The sequence below is a fragment of the Pezoporus flaviventris genome, unplaced genomic scaffold (assembly GCF_033815535.1).
Source record: "Pezoporus flaviventris isolate CSIRO_AGI_PZ_B2104156 unplaced genomic scaffold, CSIRO_AGI_Pfla_v1 ptg000037l, whole genome shotgun sequence".
Lineage (NCBI taxonomy): Eukaryota > Metazoa > Chordata > Aves > Psittaciformes > Psittacidae > Pezoporus > Pezoporus flaviventris.
In genome coordinates, this window is record NW_026892585.1 from 12220200 (window position 1) to 12247432 (window position 27233).

General features: G+C 41.5%; 1 protein-coding gene across 8 annotated transcripts in view; it reads right to left on the reverse strand.

The window, feature by feature from the left end:
• The window catches only part of PDE1C (phosphodiesterase 1C), a 276791-nt gene that overhangs the window by 138098 nt on the left and 111460 nt on the right, over positions 1-27233 (reverse strand). For 2 of the 8 annotated variants that reach the window (XM_061464732.1, XM_061464731.1), the window contains 2 exons: positions 19892-19918; positions 3122-3184 (listed from right to left, as the gene is read on the reverse strand). The exons of 5 other annotated variants lie outside the window; for them this stretch is intronic. In XM_061464732.1, coding sequence (XP_061320716.1) covers positions 3122-3184; positions 19892-19918 — 90 coding nt within the window. The remainder of the gene's footprint in view (positions 1-3121; positions 3185-19891; positions 19919-27233) is intronic. One more of the 8 variants, XM_061464733.1, reaches the window with a different exon arrangement.

The window sequence follows — 27233 nt, forward strand, 5'->3', positions numbered from 1 at the left end:
CCACTGTGAATTCTAATGAACTTGTTGCCTTACAAATATGCAGCTTGATAGAGCACAGTTGTATTTATCAAATTGAAAAAATTGCCTCTCCTTTACTTTTCTTCCCTCTGGTTGTTGTACTGCAAGAAAGAGGTAACGCCTGTTCTATGTCAGGGGTTGTTTCTAAAACACCAACATATCCACTCTGATTTATCTCGTCTTTAAAAAAAAATTTCTTCATCTTTCTAGTCTTCCCTAACACAGAAGCCTCATCATTGTTGCCATCAGGGTTAGGAATCCTCTCTGCTTTACTTTCCATATCACAGAGACTTACCATGAAATGCAAAATTCACAGGGCAGGAGGCCCATCATTTCCCAGAAGCGCTCTTCAATCTTTTGAATATTATGTCCCATCACCCATTTGCTTTCTGAGTACCTCTGCACACTAAACAGAGCTTGTTCTTCCAGCAAGTCTGTCCAGAGTCAGCATCTCCATGCAAAAATGGATAAAAGACAAGGCACCAATTAAGAGACCCTTAACCTAAGATATATACTCTTGCAAGATATATACAGCTCTGATATTAATCCAAAAAGGCTATTCCACCCCACTTATTAGTACCAGTCTGTGGCAAAAGACTGGCCAGGCTCCCCCACAATATCCCAACTTGGATACCAGATGGGAAAGCCTAGAGCCATCACTAAAAATTTGCTAGCTAGTGATTTGAAAAAGTCCTTGCAAAAGCAACTCCATTATTTCTGCCAGTGTAAGCAGACAGCCAGGTAGTTTTGATCCTTATTGCCTCCATTAGATGCCAGCTACTCCCACTGCATTCTTTACACTGTGCACATCTGAAGAGCATTCAGTCTATATCTCAGACTGATACAACCATTCTGTACCAGAACTATAAAAGCTCAGTAGTTTATCACGCACTGAGCTGTTTGGAAAACAAGGATACTGACTCATGAAAGAGAAACAAAAAAGAAAATCAAGGTTTCAGAAGCTTACTTCTAACGCCAACAAGGAATGAACTCTTTCTCCAAGGCCTTGTGAAAGCAAAATGGCAACCTAGGGCAGATGTGTGACAATGTTCTGTATATCAGCTGAGTAACTTAACCACTCAGGCAGTATCCTCCAACTTACCTTTCCCCTGTCCCCTTCACAGGCCTGCCCCAAACCAGGCTTATTTAATTGTTTACCCCTAAAACAAGTTCCATTTTAACCAATATGCTGCTGGAAAACAGCTCTGTGTCATTTAAGGGAAATTTTGAAGTACGCCATCAGTCTAGTCAGAAGCAATACACTAGAAACAGGCTGTAGCCAAAGTGGGAGGAAAATTGTGAAAACAACACTGTGTGTTGTTTCCGCTTGCTGTGAGGTTGTTCTGAATGGTGGTGAGTGCAAAAACATAAACATGCATTCAGGCATGCCGCAGGCAAAGGTATTATTAACAACATGTGCAAGAATTCAGGAGTAGTAGGGAAAAGTCTACGGGTTTGTGCAGGATCCTTGGAAATCTTCCAGTCCCATGTGGATATATCCCAAAGCAACCTGGTCTGAGCTCATTGCTGAGCCTGCCTTTAACGGGAGACTGAAGTAGGGACCTCCTGAGATCCCTTCCAACCTGAGGGAATCTGGGGGGAAAACATCCTTTTATTCAGTAGCAATCACAAATCTATCTGCAAGGAAAAGGTGGTAGTCAGAGATAGATAAATTTATCCATGTGCATGCAATTATGGACATTTTGATCCATTTTAGTAAAAATTTCATGCATTTACATGAGACAGAAGTGTTAAAGAGGCTTATATTTAAAGATAAGTATGCACCAAAGTAAACTCCAGATAATCTACCATTAACTAAACTAGGATGACACTCCTACACTTTAAGTTATTCCACAAAAAAAAAGTTCCCTAGTAAATGTACAACATGCCTGATGAGATAGAAAGCTCAGATTCACAGCCCTGATCCCACAGGCTGCGTTATTTTATTTATATGTATTTACACAGATGCGTCTGTAGAACTGAGCAGCGCAAAGCAGGGCTGGAATCACAGCACCTAACACTGGCCATCTAAATAGATATTTACTCCCTTCTCCAAGGTCTTTTCCTTAAGCTCACTCTACGGTTGCTCATAGAAGAGTCACCTACCACTAAATCTCGCCTTGGCAGACAAATACAAGTAAGTAAGATGAATTCCACCCTTAACAAGACCTTTTACAACTAAGCACTTAAAGTCAAACACTATAGTGAAAACATTTGTCCCTAATAACACTAAACAGGCTGTAACTGAACATACAGCGACTGCATGGCAAGCAATAACTCTTCCAATTCCTCTCACTTACTCCTCAGGGTTTCCCAGTGTGACTTGCTGGTTTAGACCTCTCTTGGTTAGCCTGTTAATTCTCTTCAGAGCTGGGGACTGTTTGTATCGCTTATCTAACCCAGGACTCATGCCACAGTTTAATCTCCAGCACTTGCATTAGTTGCGTATAACTGTCCTGAAAGCTACTCTACCTTTCAGCAATTATCTCTGCAAGATAATTAACTCAGTGCATATACCAAGTTGACTGAAAACAGAGATGACATTTAAAGTGTGAGACAGGCTTTGCACAAAAAAAGTTGAGACTGTGAGAAAAACCAAAGGCAGTATTTCTAAGACAGGCAGGCTTTCGTGGTAGTCTCCCAGCTCAGCCCCATCCCCACACCTCAACACCCAGCCTTCATTTCTGTTTTGATGTAAAATATCCTTTTATCTGGAGGTTTATATTGCAATTTTTCTGATTGAGAATCTTGCCATTTGAGTTGTCACATACACAGCACGGGAGCTCACAACCTTACAGCTGTTCCACCCAGTCCAAACTACAGCCTGTGGGGCTATAGCCTGGGTGGGGGCTGGACAGAGAGAAAGACATGAGAAAAGACCTCCAGTCTCCAAAAGCCTAAACTAAGAGAGTTGGTTACACATGGTTAATGTGAATTAGGCATTTAGCAACCAGCTCAAACTGAAATAAGTGGAGTATTTTCTGAAGATCGAGAGTTTCACTGTATTTATTTATTTTCTTCTCTGTAAAGGCACATAAACAGGATCTTGTGACAAACTTCAGCAAAAACCTTCGCACACTCACACGTGCACACAGTGACTGACCGTATGTGAATGATCAGACTGTGGAGACGCTCAAATGTGACCACTGTTTCCCAGACCAAGTTCCTGAAACAAAGAAAGTCCGTCAGCTCGCCAGCATTCATCATGGTCCCTGTCCGTAGGGACAGAAAAGAGCCTGAACTCTGGATGATGCTTTTATAAAGGCTAGAAGAGCATACGCTGTGTTTTCCAAGATACAAGATGGAACTCTTAACCAATTGAAAGCTGTTAGATGCCCTTGAGCATTTGTACAGGGACAAAAAAGAACAAAGTCTTTTAAGCCCCTTGTGAAGTTCAGTGAGGGTTTGACTGATGACCTTTAACCTTTTAAAAATCTTTCTTTAGGATATGAAGGAAGTTCAGTATTCGTTTCCATAAATAATATCTTTGCAAGTTATATTCTTGCCTGGAATAGACTCAGGATTTTAAGTGAAGTAAGCATTGTTTCATAACCTGAGGAGTGCCAAACAACAAAATATCTCCCTTCTAATTTGTTTCTGCTGCATAACATTAGTTTATAACATAACAAGCAAGTGAGAGGAAAACATCCGGCAGACCAGGTTTTACGAGATCTCCTGAGATCAGCAGCAGATACAGGGCACTTAAAACTGGTTTTGCACATGAGATGAGAAAAGATTAATTAAATTAATTATTAAAAATAAATACAAATCAGTGGTAGAAAGTGACCTATCGAATTCAATAAACTGTTTAGTTGAGGTTTAGAGATACTCCGAACTAAAAATGAACCTCAGGTCATTTGAAAAGCTCCCCAGAGAGCTGCAAACCTGCTGCAGATTATCCCCAAACTAACAAATCAGAGGACAGGAATGTTAAACATCTCAAACAAAGCAAAGGGGAAATACTACTTCTAGGCAAGGTCATGCTACCTAAACCTCAATACTTCCTTGCAAATGTATTTTTCCAGACAGGGCAGACATAACTTCCCTTCTGAAAGGTCTGTAGCTTATTATTCTCTGTGATGATTCACACGGTACTATGATGTTTCTATTGGAAAAACAGAACCTGTGCAACTTTGAAATGAGTACATTATTTCCATTCAGGACACTGTATGTTTAAGTTGATGAGCTGTTTGATCCTCTGAAGACCTATATAGTTTCTCTATTTGATAATCTACCCAGTTTTCTAGGTTGTTTTCTCCTTTTATTACAGCTGCATCCTTTGGATAGGATACTGGCATCATACCACTGAATAAGACTCTCCACGTGGCCTGTGGCATATGTGAAGTCAAAAGGCAGGTAATAAAAAAGCATTACTGAACTATTCAGCAGTACTGGCAAAGTTTCAAGCCTAAGGTTTCCAAACAGCACAGCTTGGGAAGTGTTGATAAGACCCAGGCAGTAAACAGACATTAAACAAACATCTCAGGAATGGCAACGTGAAGTGACAATTCAAGCTAACTTACCACAATGAGATTATTTTATCTCACCGTACTGCGAAAATAATACGTCACCACTGTTCTTGGTAAGTGACAGAATGAGGTGCTGCAGTCCCATGCAAGAGTAAGTAGTTCACAGGGAAGGGAAAGACACAGTCTTTGCACGGGTTTCTTCCAGTTCTCACCAACGATACTTTTAATTAGTTAGAGGGTTTGAGTAGTCACAGAGCCGCATCCACACACCACAGAACAGGCTGCGTGCTGCCTACAAAGCATGCTTTAACATAGCTCAGAAACAGCCAGTGTGAAGGAAGACAGGTAAATTATTCCAAGGGCAAGAAGCAAAACAAACAGCTTTAGAGTATCTTCAGCCATAACCATTAGTTTCACTGATGACTGTAAACGTGTAAGGAGAACCTTTCTGAGAAGAGGGCTTGGAACTAGATGAGCTTTAAGGTCCCTTCTAACCCAAACCATTCTGTGAATCTAAGATTCTATAAGATGATCTTCTGGAAGCTTTCTCAGTGCAAGGAAACTGCTGCATGATCTCTATGCATAGATACAGTCACAGAGCTGCATTTAGACCTCAGCAGTTATCCACTCTACAGTTCTCTTAAAAGCTCTGCTTCAAACACATCAGCTTTTAAAACTGAATCACTCCTAGGCAGAATAGTGTTTAATCGACATGCACTTATTTGCTTGGTCATTCTTTCACCGTGTGAGAGGGTGGTGGCTGTTAGAATTGCCTAAGAGGTATTCTTGGAGATGAAAGTTTCTTGCCTTTCCCAGAAAATTTGGTGCCAGTGTCTCTTCACACTAGCTTGGAAGAGCCCTGTGTGGAAATACATGTCCAACATAGCCTGAACACAGACAGTACTGCTATATATAACTTGGGATAAAATGGTTTTCAAATAACAGAATGAAAACACATATATATTATAGCAAGCTTTAAACCACTAGAGCAGACAGAGCACATTGAGTCTCCATCTGTTAGCCAGCCAAGAGAATTCTGTTTCTCCTTGCACTGGAGATTCCTCTTAAAGACTTTTAAATGCATACATTAAGATAAGGTGTATGATACATTAAATCCATCTTTTTCTCATCTAGACTAGGCATCATAACTCAGTACTGCTTGTGTGATATGGATATGTTTGAGAAAACACCTGTCATTAAACTGATTTCCTGTGAACCACTTGGTAACCTCGACTGCTTTTCAGACCACACAACAAAGCTGAACAGCTCTATAATCCACCCTTTGCTTTCCCAGTACTGCTCACTCATTCCCCCCTTTCCTTCTTTGGCTACAAGTACATACACACAGGTCACATTTCCTATTGCTTTTCCAATATTATGCATGATTTTGATACTAGAGTAACAGGAGAAACATGTAAATAATATCTTTGTCCTGATACTGACCTAAGATGTCTCTATAACATCTAGAAGTTATTTAGCTGTTCAGCAAAAAACAGCTTGCGACTGTATTTCTGCCTGACTTGATAGTGATAAGAATGATAGTCACCTAAACAAACCTATTTGAAGAGCCCTCAGCATCCAAAGCATCTGCAGTGGCTTGGCACACAAGACATAAAGAAGACCCATGCTCTTTTGAAGCCAGGGGCCACATGGTTTTGTGAAGCAGCACAGGATATGTGTGCGTTAGCACTTAAGTCCTCAGTTTGAGATTAAATGTGTGGGAGTTTAACTGATAGACTGGAAAGACATGCTTCCAGACATACAAATCCTTCTTCAGCTCTGAAAGACAGCTAACGCCTAATAACCATGATACCTAGTTTTCTGATCCAGGAACAAGCTTTCTACTTTTGAGGGGGCTGAGCTCCAACTCAATTTCAGGAGAACACTACTAACCTATATTAATTCAAGAGAAGGAGGATGGGGAAAGCGCTGCTGAACAGAAACACAGATTTATTAAAAGCTGTACGACATAGTTATGGCTGTTCAAAAGTCTCATTCAAAATGTTTGTTGGACATCTTTCTCATGGAAGAGTAATGCCTAACAGTACAGTTAAACTAACTTCACTCGGGGTCCTTTCGCTTTCCCTTGATACAAATCTAGCAGCAATTGAAAGACTCCTCTGTGTATTCCTGACAAAAATATGGATGTCATTTATTGATCCACTGAAAATGTATGTCATTTCTAAATATTAATAATTTTAGTTCAAAGCAAAAATGTTACATTTTTATGTTTCCAGTTGAGTTCATGCTTTCATTAATGTTCTGTGCCTATTCCTTGAGCTGAATCCCTCCACAGAGACAAATCCATCATATGCTCATAAAACCTGGTGTCTAGGTAGCATATTCCTCACTCAGATTGAAAGCTTTTGCTGAATCTGCATGGATATGATGCTTAGAAGAAATATGTTTTCCTAATTACAGCCTTTCAACAAACAGCTGGAAGAGTAGGCAGGTGAATGCTGTCTGCTCTTACTATAACAAAACAGGTTTCCCAATTAAGAATGGGCAGTTACATATATGCAGACATCACAAAGTCTGCATCTGAAAATGCCAGTCATCTTTTTTATCCCCTTTTCCCTATTTTATTCAGCATGTAGAACTCTACCAGTTCATTCACCAAGCAAGTCCCTCATGCACTCTCAACACATGGCAATCCAGATGTCCCTACTGAAGTGTTATGCTAGAGGTTAAATACGGTTTAGCTTATGTTATTCCTGCTTCTGCTTCTCTATCAGCTCCTAATACCTCCTTTCAGATGAAGAGGCTGAAGTCACTTTTCACCTTTTCTTCCACCAGCACCTTTTACAGCCACAGCATCTCTTTGTGCAGATCTGCAGACAGCATGCAAGGCTTCTCAGAGCCATCCATGTTTCCACCACTGAATAAATGAGAGCAAGTCACAACTTTCCAGCTGCACATGGCAGAGGAAAGTGCTTTTGCCGGTGATGTGACAAACTCCCTACATCTGTGAGGTTCCGTGCCACCTTCTGTCATTCTTTTAACTGTCCTGAACTGGACCCAAACCACCTGAGACAGAAGCCACGTCCTCACCACACAACCTTGTGAATGTGTTAGTATTGCGACTGCCCCATCCCTCACAGTGTTCAAGGCCAGGATGGACAGCTTGGAGCAACCTGCTCTAGTGGAAGGTGTCCTTGCCCATGGCAGGGGGTGGAACTGTATGAGTTTTAAGGTCCCTTCCAACCCAAACCATTCTGTGATTCCATGATTCTATTATTCTTTTAATTGAAGTGTTAAAGGATAATAAAGATGCAATTCAGAAATATCTTTACGTCTATTCTTTAAACTCCCAAGGGAAGGTTACTAGACAAGGCAAATCCAGCGTTAATGATATTTTCCTTCTAAGATATTTCAGTTCTGAATTCAGATGAGAGCACAGTGCCAAGGCTATGCTGATAAGTAAAGGCTGAACTTTGCTTTCTAGAGATAAAAAGTTGAGAGCTGATGTTGATCACCACTGGTCTCTCACTGTTTCTCAAGGATACAAAAAGCAAAGCATCAGCCTGCCCATAGGCCCCACAGACAAAATAACTGGGATGCTGCACTCCAAGTGTTCAGAATGTTCAGATAAGAACAGGGGTGAAATGAAACTGAACTAAACCATACACATTGGGAATAGTCATTCAGAAAGTCCCAAGAGATTCTGGCCCCAAAAGAGTCAAAACCTTCAGCTATTTCAGGTATTTTCTTCACACTAATGCTCTGCTGTCCAGCTAATTCACATCTCGCTTTAAAAACAGGACAGATGCATCTATTCCACATACCTTTGTATCTCCACCCTGATATTCACTGCTTCCAGATGCACAATGCAAGGTAGCTGTGATAATGTGAACCCTGATACTGAATGGTCTACAGCACTGTCCTCCTCCAGGGCAACTTCTGTGTGTGCTGAGGACAGTCCATCAGGCTCTGGGGATAAAGCTCTCACCTCTGGACTGAAGTTGAACTAATCTGGTCCAGCTTTTACAGTTTTCTCTAAAACAGCCATCAAAAAACAGCATTGCTTGAGAAAGCAACAAGGCTGCTGATTGATGATACCTACTGTCACTTCAGTCCTTGGTGTCTTTAAGCTGCGTCAATAAACAGATCGGTGTTCAAGCTCTCTGGGCCTCATGAGTCATTAAATTTGAAGCTATAACATGAAATAGAGCAAGTTGTTGTCACCATTGTTTATTAGTGCAGAAACTCCCCAGAAGGAGCATTTGTCATCACAATCTGAAAACATTCAGAGTACTGCCAGAGGAAGAAGAAAAATAAATTAAAGAAATCACAATCGCAATCTGTAATAAAGCTGAAGCAGAATCACAGACCCAGTTGCATTGGGAAAGACCTTTAAGATCATCCAGTCCAACCATTCCCCAGCACTGCCAAGGCCACCACTAATCCATGTCACTGAGGGCCTCGTCTACGCGGTGTGTGAACCCTTCCAGGGACGGCGATTCCATCACTGCCCTGGGCAGCTTGTTGCAATACAACCATTCCTATAGCTTAGCCAGTCTAGAGAAAAAGCAGCAACCAGCAGAATGCTTTTCAGAGCATGAGCAACATATTTTTACAGCAGTCTTAGTTTTCTCTTCTAAGCAAATCTACTGGCAAAAGGTGTTGGATAAGCTGCTAGAGATCAAACTCACTTATTTATCCATACACAACACAGTAAGCATTCATAATCCAAATGTCTATCTCCTCACTATGCTTTTAATCATGGCCTACATGAGTTCAGCTCAGCAGCAGTTGGACTATAGCTTAGTCTCACTGCCTGCTCACCCCTTGAGCATTCTCATGAGGATCAACATGCTGTTTCATTTGGAAGGGCTTAACCAGATGTTCCAATGCCAATAATTTACTTCACAAAACCACAGGACCATTACTGTTCCGGGAGGTGGATCCCACCAGCTCTCACAGTGGGTATTTGTCTTGATTATACTACTTGACCATGAGATAAAACTGGCAAAGAAGTTCTTAGCCAGTCATCACTAAGTACTGCTGGAATTTGTTGATATGTTATTAGGTAGCTGGGAAAAAAATTCTAATAGAGAAATTACCAGCTCATGTGGAACTCAGTTATAGCAGGATCCATTTTGATAGGAACAGAAGTAAAAAACCCTAGAATTTAAATCACCTTTTAGCAGACAAAGAAATCAGATAGATTCCATGTACAGAGCTAACAACCCAACAAAGAACCACTTCCATCCTATCCACTCATTACTATTAAGGCCCCAGACCTTGAAAAGGAACCCAAGGAGACAATGCTCTATAAGCCTAGAATAACTGTATGTTGCCGATAAGCAAGTCCAGAGAGCACTTGCTGCACTTCATGAAGCATTGTTTCTGACAATAAACTTAAGAGAACAGAAATACTTCCCCCCCCCTTTTTAAAAATAGCAGGTCCTAATCGAGACAATAATTAAAGATAAGCTGAAAACATGTTTTATGTAAATACTAATCAAGAAACATTCTAAAGTTATGAACCTTAATTACATGCACCACTAAATCTGAATGTGTTGTGCAGGAGCACAGAAATAAGATACTTGTATATGCAGAGAGTAATAACCTCAGAAAGAACTCATGATTTAACTATAGCACTTCTATTACGTTCAGACAATCAGTATTTCTTCTCTCGGAAGGTATGGCTGTAGCTAGGTGAGGAGAATGTGGGTTTAAGTACTCTATGAATCAGAAGGAAGATTAGGAAAAAGCAGCTATACTGAAAAAAGCACAAGCTTAAAAATAGGTTTTCTGATCAGGCACTGGAGGCCCAGATATCCAAAGTCTTGTGCCTGCATCTTGGGAGAAACCAAAGCACTTCTCTACTATAAATGTTCTCAAAATCCATGGGAGAAAATAACTGAAAGTGACACAACACAAAAAAAACCACCACACATCTTTGGAAATGACCTTGCCAGTCTTTAATCCTGAGAGCTTGGGATAGATCTTACTACTAAGCTGGATTCATCTAACCTACCTATTTTAGGTTCATCTAACCTACCCACTCATACATCCACACAATCAGGCATGTTAGTATCTCTGAACACAGTCAAACAAACCCACAATATAAACACCTCAGATACTTTACAAAGCCCTTGTGAAGCACAGTATTTGCAGGTAAGTAGGTAACAACTGGATGTTTCTACATGAACCTGCTCCCTAGCAGGAGAACAATTGTTCTGCTGCATGATGACAGTTTAACATCATCATCCACTGGGGCATAACTTTAACTCAAACCTTGGAAAAATACACATGAGATTCTGTAACAGCATCTGCATCTCTTCCAGTGCATCAGTAGATGGATGAGATTGAGGGAAGGAGATGCACGGGATTGAGGGAAGGAGATGCACCAGCCAAAAAACTAGAGTAAATTGCTTCTTAATCTTCTCTGTGGTGGTGCTCATTGAAACGTGTATAAAGGGTATTAATGTGTGGTTCCTTTTTAAACTAATGCATGCACAAAGGAAGCCCAAGTCCTTTCCTTCTACTTAAGGCTTAATTTCCATTTTTGATGTTAACACTCGGAAACCTGCCTGCCAAAATACATTACTAGCCCTGCCGCACCATGCCTGGGGAGATGGCATGGCCCTTAGCAAAGATCTGCCAAGGTTTTCACAACAGACTCTTGCGGATATTTTCACCTTAATGTGTGATGAATCCCTTGGCCCAGAGAGAGAGCAGCATCCATGTAGATATGGCATAAAGATCTGGAGGACTTCTTCACCTGCCACTGAATTAAAAGTTAAATGCCATCCCAAAATAGGCAGGACAACACCGCAAACAAAATACATTTGTTGGGGGTGAGAGAGAACTAGTCATAATACTTGGAGAGTCTGCTGAGGATGTGCTAAAGGAAACACAGAGCTTAATCAGCAGAAATCAGAGATGTGGCAATGAAGAAAAAGGGTTTCTAGCATCAGTAAGACTTGTCAGTGGCTCTGGTGTAATCCACACTGAAAGTGAGAAATCTCTCTCGAGAACAAGTCACACTGCCAGTAGATAGCTGACTCTCTCTGGGGCACATTATCTCAGCAAGGATGCCTCATCTGTTGCATTTGATAGATGTTTAAGAAAATGCCTCAGGATTCCCTCTTCATCATTTGCAAGGGAGACACACATTTAGGAAGGGAGAGATTCTGAAGGCTAGAAACTTATACAGGACTTCACTTATATCGCTCTCCCCCAGAGGAGGTCCTCAAATAAAAGCTCATTCCCACATTAACTGCCAAAATCATGGCAGTCGCTAACCATTTTTGTCTTTCTCCCTCTCTCCTCCTCACACCCTCCTCAAATGTTGCCCTTTGGTCTGACCACCAAATCAAAGAGAGGGCTTAAAACAACTCATTATCAATTCAAATTGAATTTGAGTCACAGCTAAGACATAGGAGTTCTGAATTAGTCATGGAAATGCTGCATCTTAGGGTAATTCAAATGACCAGGTTTTTGTAATTACCCAGCTTGCTGAAAATTGCCTGGAAGTTGTTCCAGCTCATACATTATAAATGCCTGATGGGAAAAATCAATGGAATACCTATCCACTACTTGAAGTGCTGGCTCCAAGGGGTCAAGTCATTAGCAGCTGTTGGGATTATTGGTTTGACCAGATGCAATTTAGCATTATTCAGTTAAAGAAGAACAATCCATTTAGATTATTTTGCTTTCTTCCTTCTCATGATGTTTTATTCCCCAGGAACTTTTGGATATGCAACTGAAGAGTAGAGTGGTACAGCCTAAGAGCAGCAAGTGGCAGTGGGATCCCAAATCTGAGTTTCCCACTTGTTTCTTGAGGTTTCCCTTGGAGGAATAAGATTCAGAAAACAGATAAGGAGGAAACAGATAAGATTCTGTGATTTTGAGTGTAGTGTGTGCTAGTGGAAGACCAGTGCGATACAGAGTCTCAAGACTAAATCCTTATGTTGTAGATTAGACAAAAATCACATACAGCTAGGAAAGAGGGATGAAATGAACAGAGGAACAGGAAATGGCAGCTGGGGAAAGCAGGACTGGAGACAGATGTCTTAGCATTTGTGTTAGCAGTTATTTTCAAGAAATAGAACATGATTTTTTCCCAGATACTCATGCAGTTCTTCCATGAACATTGAGAGATTATCAAGAAACTGCAGCGCAAATAAGAAGGACAAAAAAAAAGAAGTTCTATAGAGCTCCAACAAAAGAAGGCCCCTTACTAGCAGCATAAATCATTTTCATGCAGACTTGGAAAATGAACAGTTTGATTATCTATAGAAGACTGCGTGAGTTGCTCTTATGTTACCAACATGACCATCAAAGTTAATGTGATTGTCACTAAGGAAGTTTCACTGTGTTGCATGCATCAGACCCAAGTAATTTGCTTCTCAAGGGTGAAACAAAACCAAAAAATCAATAATATTTTACAGGAAGAACATGTCTCATAGGCAATAATATAGGGCTTAACTAAATTCTTCATTAATTTTTATTATCCTTCATATACAAATTATGTCTACATCAGGGGAGAACTCCTCCCTGCTACATCCCCTCACCAAATCCTAATCTAATTCTCTAAACATGCTTCAGTAAAGGATCTCAGGTTAACTCAAATGGAAATGAACACTTACTGGTAGGTACCTGTGCACCCACAAGCAGAATTATAAGCAAAAAAGCAAATCCCTTCAATTTAGCTAAAAATAAGTCACTGAGAAGATTGGACACCCCTGAAAGAAGCTAAAGTAACCCAATGGGAAGGTGTCTGGAGACTGGATTTATTCTTCCCCATGCAGCTTTCCAGATTCATATATGCATTATTTTGCTTGCTTCCAATCGGTGCAAACAGAAGTGCCAAACTATCATAAGGCCCTAGTGTATCTAATCTATATCACCTATTTTAGGAATGTTAATCACCCAGGTGTACAGTCAGTGCAAACCTGTTTTCCAGCAGCTCTCTTGCAGACAACTTTGCATAACAAAGCCTAGAAAAGTAGCAGAAGGCACAAGACTGCTTCTGCTCTGCCTCTCCCCAAGACTTGAACCAGGCACCTAGAAATTTAAAATAGAAAACATCTGCACTGTGCAAAGTCATTTTGGTTTGAACATCTGATACCAAGCATTTGATAGCAGTTTATCATCATTAAAGACTATGACTTTTCAACATCATTTTCATCTTACACTGATCCTATCCTAGCAAAAAGGGAACAAAGCCTGCAAATCGAGGGACTACAAATATCTTGCAACAAATAGACACAAACACTATCCAGAAAATCTGAATCTAGAAGACACCACAATTCCACTTTGAACACCAGTGTCGTGTAGAGAGAGGACCAAATCAAAAGAAGGAGTGTGTTACCAGTTCTGCTGAAAAGATACTGAAGTTTATGGCTGAATTTCACCTAAACATTAACAGTTTTAGGAAAAACTTGAACATAACTTTCTTTTAATAGATAAGAACACTTGCCATCACAGTATGAGTAGCAGAAGCTTCTTGTTTCATTTCCAAATCTGGCAGAGTCCATTCCTTATTAAGCAAGATGTGTTATTGTTACAACAAATTTTGCACAACCAGTAATATTTTAGATATTGTAAATCAGCTGCAAAATTATGCTCAATATAGTCAATATTAGTCATTAATAATTAAAGACTTGTATTTACAGATAATTATTCAGCATTATATAAGATATGGAAAAATTAATTTTAGTAAAATAACAGGAATATACTGAAAGATTTGATATCATATATATATCTATAAAATACATAATAATGGAATATATAAGAAAGATTTGGTCACTATTTAATCATGCTTCATAATTATTTTGTAGTTGCTCCTGCTCTGGATAAAGAAGTCCCATTACTCATGACAGGGATTCAAAATTCATAGCCTCCTCTTCCAGAGCCATCACCTTAAGGAATGGTTGCCTCCGGTTAGAGTAGAAAAACTAAGAAAGATTTCAAAGCAGGGAAAAAACAATACAAAATTGTGTGTATCTGTCTGGAGCCCAATCTCATTGCATCTTCCAGCTGTCTAAAACAGAGGAAAGGAGAAGGACGGAAAGCAGGAGGATATGTAAAAGCTTACATTACTTTCAGTGTTTCAGTGTTTTTTCCACTTACAGAAAGTGTCAGGAGAACAAAAGCTGGGATCTTCTAGAGGTAGGCTACCTCCTCTCCTCTCAGCATGAAGGTTCCCTACACACAGCCAAGTAATATAAACTCCCTCCATGAGTTAAAGCACAAACTCCACTCAAATTTGTTCACTTGACCTACAGCCCCCTTTGCAGAGCTGTGTAATGCTGCCAGTATCTGACTGCACTTAACCTGCATTAGAAGATCACTCAAGTTGCACCCAGAAAGCCAGGAAATACCAAATTAAGGTTACCAGTGTCATTTTGATTCGCCCCCTTCACATGCAGATTAATTATAAGCTTTACTTACATGACCACGTTCAATTTTTTCCCAAAGCACCTATGACTCTGCAGTGCAATGAATATAGAGCACTCAACAAATTAATACCTTTCTACTGAAATTAAGTGTTTATTAAATTTAACAGAACCAGCTTCACTTGTAATATTATAGAAATAAGTCATATCTCTTTTTGCATAATGACCAGCAGCCTTGAATTGAAAATTTAACACCAGTTTCCCTGAAATGGAGAGTTTCAAGAAGTCCTACTGAAGTAACAGGGAGCCAGGGAAGTCTCAGCACCCAAAAGAATTTACAAAGAATTTGGACACATGAAGTCCCGCATTGTGTGTGCACATCACTGATACTACATGTATGTATATATCTACATAAAACCTTGAGCTAAGCAATATTATAATTACTTGCACAGCTTAAGGAATTAGGGGTATTTTTATCATTTGTAATTAAGATAACCTTGCAAGGTCAATAGATAAGCTGTGGAAATAAAATGGTATCAGAACTAAGGTCTAAGCATATTGTCAAATGAAGTAAGTTCAGGAATGCCAAGAGTCAATCAGGGCCACAGTGATGTCCTCAAGCACCAAGAGCTGGAAGAGATGACTTGACCTCCAGAGGGCCCCTTCAATCTGTGTTACTCTATCACTGGGAGAGATAACTTCCACTGTATCTAATGCCTTTACACAGAGAATCAGCTTTGAGAGAGCACTGATGCTTCATTCCAGTGATGATCTCTTTAGTGTATCCTAATAGCACTAAAGGACAAGAATAATCCCAGCACAGTTTTCCACACAGGATCTGGTCCTGAGTAAATGCCTAACTTAAAGATTACCTAGAATGAGACTTTTGAAGTGATACACTTGCCTGTATTTTGAAATAATGGAAAAGATGCAGTCGATTATTGTAATATAAAGAGGTATAAACATGAGTAACACTGAGGATGACTATCAACTAAAGCTGGGGGGGGGAACCCATTTTCCCACTTATTTTGCATGCAACACTGTGCACTTATGGTTTCACCTCTTGTACTATACATGAGCATAAATACATAATCCTTTTATTCATTTCTTAATGGAAGAACATGTTCACGTTTTCCTCCAAGAGTATGTTAACTAAATGCTGGAGCAACTGGAATTAAGAAGCACAGATATACACGAGAAAGTACAGGAAAGCATGGGAGAGGGATGGAAAAGAAGATCTCTGCTCATGACATTCCTGCCTGATCATCAGAAGGAGAAACAACAAAACCTTATGAAGATGAGGGAAGGCTTGATGTTCCAGCCATGTGATTTGTATATCAACCTTTTTTAATTTGAGTACAATCCTTTTTAAAGAAATGACATTAGTATTTTGCAGGGCCCTTTAGGATGCTTCCTTTAGGGTCACAGCCATATTCCAAGGGCACATCGGTTATATTTCCTTTTCTACTTTGTCCTTCAGGAAAGCAGTAGCAGGTACTCAGGGAAAAACGTCCACCCATCCATGATGGATGGATAAAATATCAGGACTCTTTTTACTTGACTTTTATCTAAAATGAGCTCACTGTAAAAGAATTCGCACCTTAGTAGAAAATTAAACAATACAATCAACCAACAAATAGCTAAACCAAATCAGCAACACATGCAATTCTGTTACTGGTAGAGTAAAAATGCAACGCTATGGTTCATAGCCGTGTAAACTAACACAGATTATATATCTGACAGATTTTGAGAAGATAAACAGGCCTTCATTGAGTCCTTAGAAGTGCAGAACTACCTGCACTATATGAATGTCACCCAAGCACAAATCTAATCTAGGAGAGGATTGCCATGAGCTACTTGAAAAGCTCATTTCCCTTTCAATATCCCAGGGAGCTGAAGGAAACCACGGGCAGCCAACAGCTGGCTGCCTTCAGGATAACTGGGACTCTCGGCAGACAAATCAAACATGACCGAGGTCTCAGGTGCTCCAGAAAAAGCAAACCCAACCCAGGACCTGACAGTTCAAGAGAGCTTTGGCTTCCTGTCTAGTTCTCCCCCTTGCTGACTACCCCTCCAGTCACTATTTAATAAGCTTATACCTACTACTCACTTACCCAAAGGGAACTAGATGGGAGAATGATAGATGACCCGACTTCTGATTAAATATCCTGCTTCTCTGGTATTGCTGTGATTAATCTACATCACAGTTCAGCGGTTCAGATGCAATTACTGGGTTGGGTCTAATGAAATTAAGGTTGTCTAGACAGCTGTGAAACTTCCAAGTTTATGAGAAAAATCATATCAATATATTATTGTTACAAAAGCATTTAAGTCAACTCAGTTAACAGGATGATCAAGGCAAAAGTCAGCGTCTATCACTTCTATTTGCAATTTTAGAATGACTCAAATTTTGCTCTGACTCTATCACCCCACATTTTCTTGCACGTACCTCATCTTCCTTCCCAACAGGTCTGCACACAGGGGAACCTGTTTCTTTACACTGCAAAGTACAGAGGACAGCAGTGTCTCCTTCTTCATAGCTAAGTGCTGCTTACTATCACCTCAGCATTCCTATGTGGTAACACTCCCCAAAGAGAAACAAAAGGAAGAAGATGCAAAAGCAAGTGGAAGACAAAGATGCCCCAACAGCTGGAGCAGCTTTGCTCTGGAGCCAGGCTGAGGGAGCTGGGCTGGTTCAGTCTGGAGAAAAGAAGGCTCTTTAAGGGGAGACCTTAGAGCAGCTCCAGTGCCTAAAGGGGCTACAAGAAACTTGGAGAGGAGCTTTGGACAAGGGCCTGTAGGGACAGGACAAGGGGAATGGCTTTAACCTGCCAGAGGGGAGATTGAGATGAGCTCTTAGGCAGAAGTTCTTCCCTGTGAGGGTGCTGAGGCCCTGGCACAGGGTGCCCAGAGAAGCTGTGGCTGCCCCATCCCTGGCAGCGTTCAAGGCCAGGTTGGACGGGGCTTGGAGCAACCTGCTCTAGTGGAAGGTGTCCCTGCCAATGGCAGGGGGTTGGAACTAGATGAGCTTTGAGGTCCTTTCCAACCCAAACCGTTGTATAGTTCTATTAAGAATGCTCCAGTTCAGCTGTCAGCCACCCTCCAGAGCCCAGCGACATCAGAACCACCAAAATCGTTTTAAAAAAACATAATGAAGGAAAGAAAAGTCCACAGCAAATGAATATGGGAAAAGAAAGTGAAGACCTGAGACAAGTCATCAGCTTATGTTCATTGCTGGAACTACCAACTCAACAGAGATGCTACTTAAAACCAACCTTTAAATGAACAACCATCCTACTGCTTCCTTTTCCCGGATGTTACACTTCAGCATCGGATGGCAGCATGTGCAATTTCCGTTTTAGTACCATACCTTAATGACACAGCAGGTGGTAAATTCAAGTCAGAAGCGCACTACTCAGCTAATTTGCCCTAGGTGCTGGGAAATTACGATTCCCAACCACAGCAGCTACCCTGCTGAGCTGCACAGCACTCCAGCCAGCAGCAAGTGCCCGCTGAGCAAGGTTATCAAGAACAAAGCAAGGTTAGCAAGGCAAAAAACATAACCCTGTAATGGTATGTTTAAACAGTCTGGCATACTCAATTCTCTGTATGTCATTAATAGAACTGTGTACTGAGCTTGTAGGAGCTTTAAACATACTTCATCTCTCTTCCAAGGCTTACAGAAAGTCTCCTGTAGAGATGCTGAACACAAACTTCTTTGATGCCATGGTTATGTACATAGAAAACACACCCAAAAATAAGACACACTACCGAGGACATTGCAAACAGTGCTGAGGGGATACACACAAAGCGCAATCACTGCTCCTGGAAATTATCTTAACCCCAGAACAAATCCTCTCACAGCAACTCAAGACCTCTGCTCAGATACATGTTCATAATTAATTAGCAATCATGGCAGCAGAAAGGGAAACAGGGAGAAAAGTAAAGCTGCAAACAGGACTAGTGTCAGCCCCACATTCAGGAAAACAATTGGGAGCATATTTACCTTCTCCCTGTTCTTGTGCTCACACTGCACAATGCCCACCATGCAGCTCAGCACAGAAACCTCCAAATCAGTATTTCCCACTAAATTGTCATACCTCAACATGATTCAAGCCACTGCACTTCAGTGTCTAGCAGCTGTGACACACAAGCACACACGCAGCCCATCCAGCCAATGCTGCAGTGGAGTGATCATCTTCAGCGTAGCATGATAGCAAACAGGAGGGGTGGCTGTGATGTCTTAGCCCATCACATCACCACGCTGGCTTATCTGCCAGCTCTCTCCATCATCACATAACATTAAAGGGCATACTCAGCAGAGCTGCAGGGTTTAGTCTTTAGGAAGCACTCTGTTGGAGTCTCAAATCCAGTTAAAGTCAACATGAACTAAAGATGCTCAGCACGTCACGAGATTAAGTCACCAATTAATACTCCCCATGCAGGGAAGAAGAGTCAGCTCAGCACCAAAAAACTTTGTCCTGCAAAGTGTGGGCTCTGAAGCAACCAAATACAAGGGCCCCAAAGAAAGAAATGAAACTGTCAAAGCCCCCCATTGGTCCTCTCTCCTGCAAGGAGACAGTACGATAACGATCGGGTAGCTGTAATAGGGCCTGTTTATCAACAGTGTCCGTGTTTTCCTTCAGTCTCCTGCAAAGGCACAGATCATTAGCAACACTACAAGCCCACAATCCATTTTGTTATTACAGCATGAGTAAGCGATAGGAGTTAGAACCAGCAGAACTTGTAGAAGGAACAGAGTGACGTTTCTTAGGGCTTGATACCTTCAAGGATAAATATTTCTGTCCTTACTCAGGGAAAAATACTGCTAATGGCAGTGGGGATCTGAAGGAACAAATAATGCTAGCAGCAGAGGGGGTCTGAAGGAAGAGCAGTGTAAGATGGACCTTCAGAGGGGGCAACAATCAGTACAAGGGCATTTCCCTGGGAACAAAACCAATCTGGTAATAGGAAAATCCTCCTTCAAACCCCCTAACAAAAAGAGACAGATGACTCACAAACAGCTTCCAGTCCTCTGCGATTTACTCTTACCTCTGTGATGTTTTCTTGTATTTTCTCCTGCAGGAAAAGAACAAAATACAACTGAGATAAGAACACTCTACTGGTGAGGAGGGGAAAAGGAGAGGATCAGAAATCAAGAGCTATTACATGAAGTCACTTCTGCCATGAGAATGCCCCAAATGTGATGCAGCCGAACCCTTCTGCTAACCTCAGTGGTGGTTGCCACTAACTTCAATAGAAAAAGGTGTTTGCCTGCCTGCATGTGCATCTTGCCTTTTCTTGTAAGAGAGGGTTGCTGCAGCTAGGAAAGAATGAGTTACTACTCTAAATGACTTAACAGGAAGCCCAAGTGACAGAAACTTACTTGTACTAGTAGTAAAGTAGTTTCTATGTCTCCATCCAGACGATAAGTGTGGCCTTACCTGTGGAGAGCCCCCTATGATGGTTGGGTGCATCATAGTACCACCCCTCTACCTTGGCTGTGGTCACTTAGTGGAAAGCCCCAGCAGTTTCACAGCAGCCTTGCTCTAAGAAGGAAGCCTAGATCTTAGCAAGTCCTTTACTCCACCAAATCCCAGATACCACACCACAGAGGTTCACTTAATTGCACATACCCTGGGACCTAACTGACCTGAGCCCAGGAACAGGAATGGCAAGAGTGGACAAGCACACTGACAGCACCTCTTCTCCTCAACCTCTTAATGCGCTTAGCACAGTGGACTGTCTTCTACAGCAGGCAGTGGCACAAGCTGCCAATGCTAAGAGTAAAGCAATAACCATGAGCCCTTCTGCATGGCTACCTCCGTGGCTATACAGAGGTGTATCAGCACTGTATGTTCTCTATGAGCTCCTCATCCTACAACAGCCTTTTCCAGCAGCTTCACACAGTGCCTGGCAAAACAGGGCATTGATTGCATTTGAACTCAGCTCTGCTTTTTATGTTTTAAAATAACACTAATGATCTCTAAGCTTCCCAAGCAGTAATGGGAACAAGTCTCAGTGTCAACTGTGATGAAGGGTGCAAGACCAACACCCTGTTGTTCAGCCATAGAGACATTCCTCACCTTTTTAATGTGTAGGTAATACTGTTAGAATGCGTGTGCTGCTTTATAGCATCAAGTGCTGCTCTCATACTACTGAATATGGAAAACTGTGGCTAAGGCAGACCCAGAATCATAAAAGTTCTAAATATTTACTTTAAAATGATTTAGAAATATTTCATTTACACTTTACTGTGGGAAGAATTACTTAAGCTTGAATAGACGCAAAGGAGTAAAAGAGTGAATGTTCACAGCAGTATCAAGATTATTATTATTATTATTATTACTATTATTATTATTCTTAACAAGTTAATTCTTTCCCTTGAAAGACTCAGCTGGTGTATTCCAGCACTGCCAGAACTATTTTCCCTATATTGGTTAGTGACTTTCATGTAATCTTATGCAGTGCTTTTCTTTCAGACAAGCTTCACATTTGAGCAAAGATACTATTCATTAACTCCCCATCACCCGAATTTCCTTGTATATCTTAAAGAGGTGGCTAAGCCTTAGGGTACCTTTTGCATTTCAGTAATAATGACACTTTTCTGATCTGTTACCCCTCTTTTTACTCAACAATATTTTTACTGCATTAGAAAACTGTATACTATCACAGATGACTACCAGCAAAAAAAGCGTTTGCCTGGTCACAGTTGTTTTTAAATCCATATATACATTCTTTATTGCTGTAGTTTATTGTTTCCACACCTGCAGTTCAATTACAGTTAAGGTTTACATGTACCAAGTGACTGCATTTATAAGCACTGAATTTGCATGTTACAGTTGAAGAGTATATAACTAAAGCTACCCTTGTTTGTAAATTCAGTATCACTAATGCATGCACTTGCTTCAGAAAGAACACCACTAGCAGATTCTGATATCCAGCAGCAAAAATCCCTGCACACCTGAACTTCCAGCACTTCAAAACCAAGGTCTAACAATGCTACTCATCAATGTTACAAAAAGAAGGAGCTGATAACATAGTCTGACAATAACTAAAAGGGGCTACAAGAAAGGCAGAGAGGGACTTTTTACAAAGGCAGGTAAGGACAGGACAAGGGGAACGGCTTTAAACTGCCAGACAGGAGATTGAGATGAGCTCTTAGGCAGAAGTTCTTCCTGTGAGGGTGCTGAGGTCCTGGCACAGGGTGCCCAGAGAAGCTGTGGCTGCCCCATCCCTGGCAGTGTTCAAGGCCAGGTTGGACACAGGTGCTTGGAGCAACCTGCTCTAGTGGAAGGTGTCCCTGCCCATGGCAGGAGTTGGAACTGCCAGCCTTTAAGGTCCCTTCCAGCCCACACCACTCTACGATTCTATGATAGTATAGCCTTCAGTCAACATCCACCTCCTTTATGCTTACAACCCACCACTGACACCTGCTTTCTTTAAATGAGATCATTGCAACCAAGAAATTAGAAGGTGCCTCTTTTAATACCTCAGCCAGCACCAGAGGTTGGTTGCAATCAGCAGCCATGTGTGAATTAACAAGGGGAAAGCAGGGAGAGAGGATCTAGCCTTGTTTTTGTGGGGTTTTGTTCAGTTGTTTATTTTCTAAAAGATGTGGGACAGACCATCCTGGTTCATCTCCCCAGGAGGAGCCTACACAGACAGGAACTAGCTGCTCAACTACCTTTAGTTCTGGGATAAACCTGGAAACAGACACATCTCCCAGTCAAGCTCAAGGGACACGTGATTTTCTGAACAAACCCCAGCTATTCCTCTTTCCCAGAAGGGAAGGAATTAGACCTGCAGGAGGTGGTGTTCCAGCCTCCCACATGCAGGCTCATGCCTGCAAGAGGCTTGCTGGTAGCACCAGATCTGTGTAAGTTCAGGCTCTTTTCCTACAGCACACAAGCCGCGCTAGAACTGCCACATCCATTCATTGCCTGGTACCTGCTGTGGAATGTATTACTCATAGGCCTGCATTTAGCTTACATTAAAAAAATAAGTTAGAAAATGTAGTTGGTATTTTTTTCATGTTGAAGAGAATTAGCAGGTGACTCACACCAGGTAGGCCCTGTATTACCAGTGTAAACTAGAAATAACTTCACTGAAAATGCAATTACACCTGCATGAGTGTAGTATGAAGTGAGTCAGTCCTCATACAAGTAGTCTGCTGGAACCTAATGAAAATAAACCCAGTCAGATGTCTAAAAATAGGTATTTTGTTAACTACCAAAACTAACCAAAGTGGTGGATGGGACGACATTTTTGTCTCAAATGAGATGAAACCAACAAGAGAGTTGAGCCCATTTCAGTATCAGCTCTTCTGGGAATGAAGGAATCCTTCATGTGCCCAGAGCAAAAGCAAAATATACTGGCCCAGTATAGAATAAGGACAGACTTTTGAAGGTATTTAAGCATCAATAGGATTTAACTAGCTACAGCTATATGGGCACCCAATTCCCATTGAAATAAATAGACATGCAAAATTTCTCTCTGTGCTTTGATACCCATCAATTTCTTCAAGGATAAGTATCTGTTCCCAGGGTTGTGTTTCTGCCCTTTAATTCCAGTGCACCCTCAGGCAAACTGATTTTTTCCCTCTATTTCTCCTTTAGACCCTTTTCCATTGTATTTTCAGCTCTTCGGGTTGCACCTTTAGAGGTTTTGCACATCAGTTTATGGCAGTAAGGCATAACTGGAGCCCAAATAACACTACTTTTGAGTTGCTGCAAAAAGCTTCCACCCTACCTGTGCATCCAGAAATTACAAAGATGAAGAGAATTTAATAGAAACACACAAAAACTGTGTCTGAATTTGGTAATGACATTCTCAGGCCTTATTCTTCTGAGAGGCACAATGGAGTTAATGCGTCTAAGTAGGTATGGAGAGGAGTGAGGGTGGAGGGATTGGGGGCATTAAGTAACACATTCATTCCACAGGGTTTGCTATTAATGGAATCTTTTCAGTATATGGAGTAAAACTGTGGGTCCTGCAGAAGTAATAGGAAGATCTTTGCCTAGCTTCATCCCTGGAAATTTATACTAAAATCTGAAAGTTGATGAGCATCACGCTCTGCTCACACTGCTGCTAGAGACTAAGGGTTATATCTGCCCTTGGTAAGGTCTCTGCAGGCAGCAATCAGGCCACCAGGGGTTACCATGCAGTTAGCAACCTGAGGTGACACTTCTAACTGAGTTAATGCTTTGTGGCTCAGGAATGCCAAGTGCCACAAGCACATCCTTAGCCTGCTGAGATGGTGAAGTGACTCAGCTTTCCAGCTAAAGCTCAGAATCAGCACTGACAGCAGCTTACTCTAACGTGTTTTGTTTTGCCTGACCATTGCAACAGGTTCATAGGGCACACACAGCTGGTCAGTTTAGCAAGCCAGCTATACTTCTGAAGATCTGAAGTCCTTAAACCTGGTGGCCCATGCTCTCCCCTTCATACCACCAGCTTATAATTCACAAGCCTGAATCTAACACAGTATGTGCTTAGTGAAAAAGAGGGCAACAACTCTTCAGAGAATAGCTAAAGTGAATCTGCCACAGTGGTTCAAAAACCATTGTCCCCAGCACCCTCAGAGCCTGGCAGACATGGGTGCATCCCTGCACATCACCTGCTTTGGTGCAAAGTTCAGCCTTTTGGCTTAAACTGCCCACAACGGTGGTTTTAAGCAAAGGTGCCAGGTTTGCTACTGCTGCAGCCAAGGTGTACTCTGTACTTCCCACTCTGTGATGGAGGCAGAGGAGAAGCTACCAGGACATTAACTCCTCCAGCTGATGCAGAGAGCCTCACCAGAGCTTGCCTGCCATACCCCTGATTTTGTGCTGACATTGGTAAACAGGATCAGAGCTACCTGCAGAAAAGGGAAACTGCCTCAAGTGGAACATTTTACATAAGCTACTTCTTCAGAAGAACCACAGTCATTAAAGAAAGCAGTTTCCACAAGCAAATATTTAGTTATTCATAGGCTGGAATAGGAAATGGGACTTTTCCTCATCTATATTTAGAAGCTTTATAATTAGCATGTTTAAGGTGTGAGTGGGAGCTTAATCATCCATTAACAAAAGCACCCAACAATGTCTGTCCTTCAGTCCTGGAGTCTCACCACCTCCATAGCTCACCCAAGGCTGTTCATCATCTGTTTCCTTGCAGGGCTCCCCCCACCAGCTCCTTTGGAAGCACAGAGAGAAGAAGCCACCTTACCACAATGAAATGTAGTGAATCCACCTCATAACAAGCACATTCCCACAGGTCTTTCCTTTCCTGACACAGTTGACCTTCTGACAGTAGGATAAGGTGTCAGGGCGTGAAGTTCAACGTTACTAAAAGGCCTGGTTTGTAGTTTAGCAGACCAACAGCAAGATAAGCAATGAAATTTGGCAAAAGAGAAACAAGTCTGCCTACAGGTCAAATCTGGAAGGCTCTTCCTGCTGTTTTGTTACCCATCAGTGAATCTATGCGGAAGGAACATTATCCCTCCACTTATTTTTTTTAATGTGAGAAATGACCACAATTTATTTACTGCTTTTGTCTCCAAATCCTTCCAGCTCGTTGGTCCAGAATCCCCAAGGTTTTCCTCCCGTGGCCATGCCTAGGGTCAAGAGCATTTCCATCTCCCAAGACCTCTGTGGCTGTACACCAGTGGTGTAGCAGTTCACACTGCAGGTAGATGCCATCAACCTGTGCATGGCTCCCAGGGAGAGGCAGCTGGGGGCTCACATCCAGCCACATTCTCTGACTGATGGGATCACTTAAATAAATTGAAAGCCTTCCTTCCCAGCAGCTCGATGCTCTGCATCATGCGGTGCATTACCAATTAATCGTCATCATCAAAGGATTTGTGATGCACTTACGTTACGTTACCAAAGCCTGCATTAATAACCATGTATAAATCAATCCACAAAACCCCAATCGCACAGCACAGACTACAGAACGGCATCTGCCAAAGCTCAGGATCCCATGGGAGACCTGACCTGAACTCAGGAATATACTGAGATCAGACTTCAAAGGGTATGATGCCATCACCTCCTGCTGGGGTTTTAATTCCCGAATTGAAACTGAAAGACCAGTTTCTTTCTTTATTCACTCCCTAGTCAATAAAGCACGACCCAAAACAACTCATTTACTCTTCCTTCTACATTTACCAGAATACTGTGCTGAGTTAAAGACAATATGAGCATACGGTGCCAGCAGAAGAGAAGAAATGGGTGCAGAAATGGAAGATTTCGGCTGGCACTTGAGATTTGATGGAGGATTTATGTGGGATTTTAAAAAACACAAGAGAAGTCATTTTAAATTAGACTCTGAACCACACGGGGCCATAGTGAAATCATAAGAGGATGAAGCAGGCACTTGTCTCATTCTAAGTAGATTAGAAGGTTCTGCGTGCTCTGAAGCATGGGCATGTGCAGTGCAGGCATACAAGGACGAGCTGTTCACAACCTGAAACAGACACGAAGATTTCAGTAGAAATAGAGACAACACAGCTGAGAGGCACAAGAGATTTACAGTAAAAATGGAGGGAGACACATTCATATCTTGAAAACAGGAAGTACTGCTATGAAGTAGAAATGAAGCTTGCACTCAACTCACAATTGGTAAAAAAAATGCATGGAAATAATTTAAGGTCAAAAAAATCCTCACTGATTTTGCCCAAGGAAAATGCTACTTTGATGAATTGCCAGTCTGCCTGACCACCGGATTTCTCCAGTCTAGTTACTGAGATCTCTGTATTTACTCAGTTTCCCATTTGCAGTTGGTGTGGATTTAGATTTTTTATATGAAATAAAAAGGAAACAGGGTCTGTTTCTGAACATCAAACCCTTCAGGAAGAATACGATCTACCGCTCATTCTGCTTTTTCTTAGTATAGAAGAAGCAAATTCTCTTGTGCTTCACACACACCACATTCCTAGAAAAGTGGGTGTACAGGAAAGTATGTTTCAGGAAAATAAAGACCTGACGTCTGAAAAGGATATAGAGATGTTCTCACTATCCATGCCTAAAAAGAAAATAATACAAAAGATAGGGATTGTCAAATCACTGCAGAGCATTCACCATAGTGTATGACCTTCACATATTTACTATTTGAAAAATAGATATAGGCTTAGAGAGACTGTTACTTTCTAGCTGGTCACTCCACATGCCTTATGGAACATTTGGCTCTGAAACCAGTAAAGGTGATGACCTGCAAAGTACAGGATGGGTGGTACCTCAACATGCCTATTCTGTAGCCTCTCCCACTGGAAGAGATTGTGGCACTTAGTGCACAATAGAATCGGAGAGGGACAAATACCTCCCTGCTGCTCTGAGCAAAGATGTGCTTCACATCGTGCTCGCACTGCAACACTGACATCCGCAAGCGAGATGTAGCTTCCTTGCTAGTACAA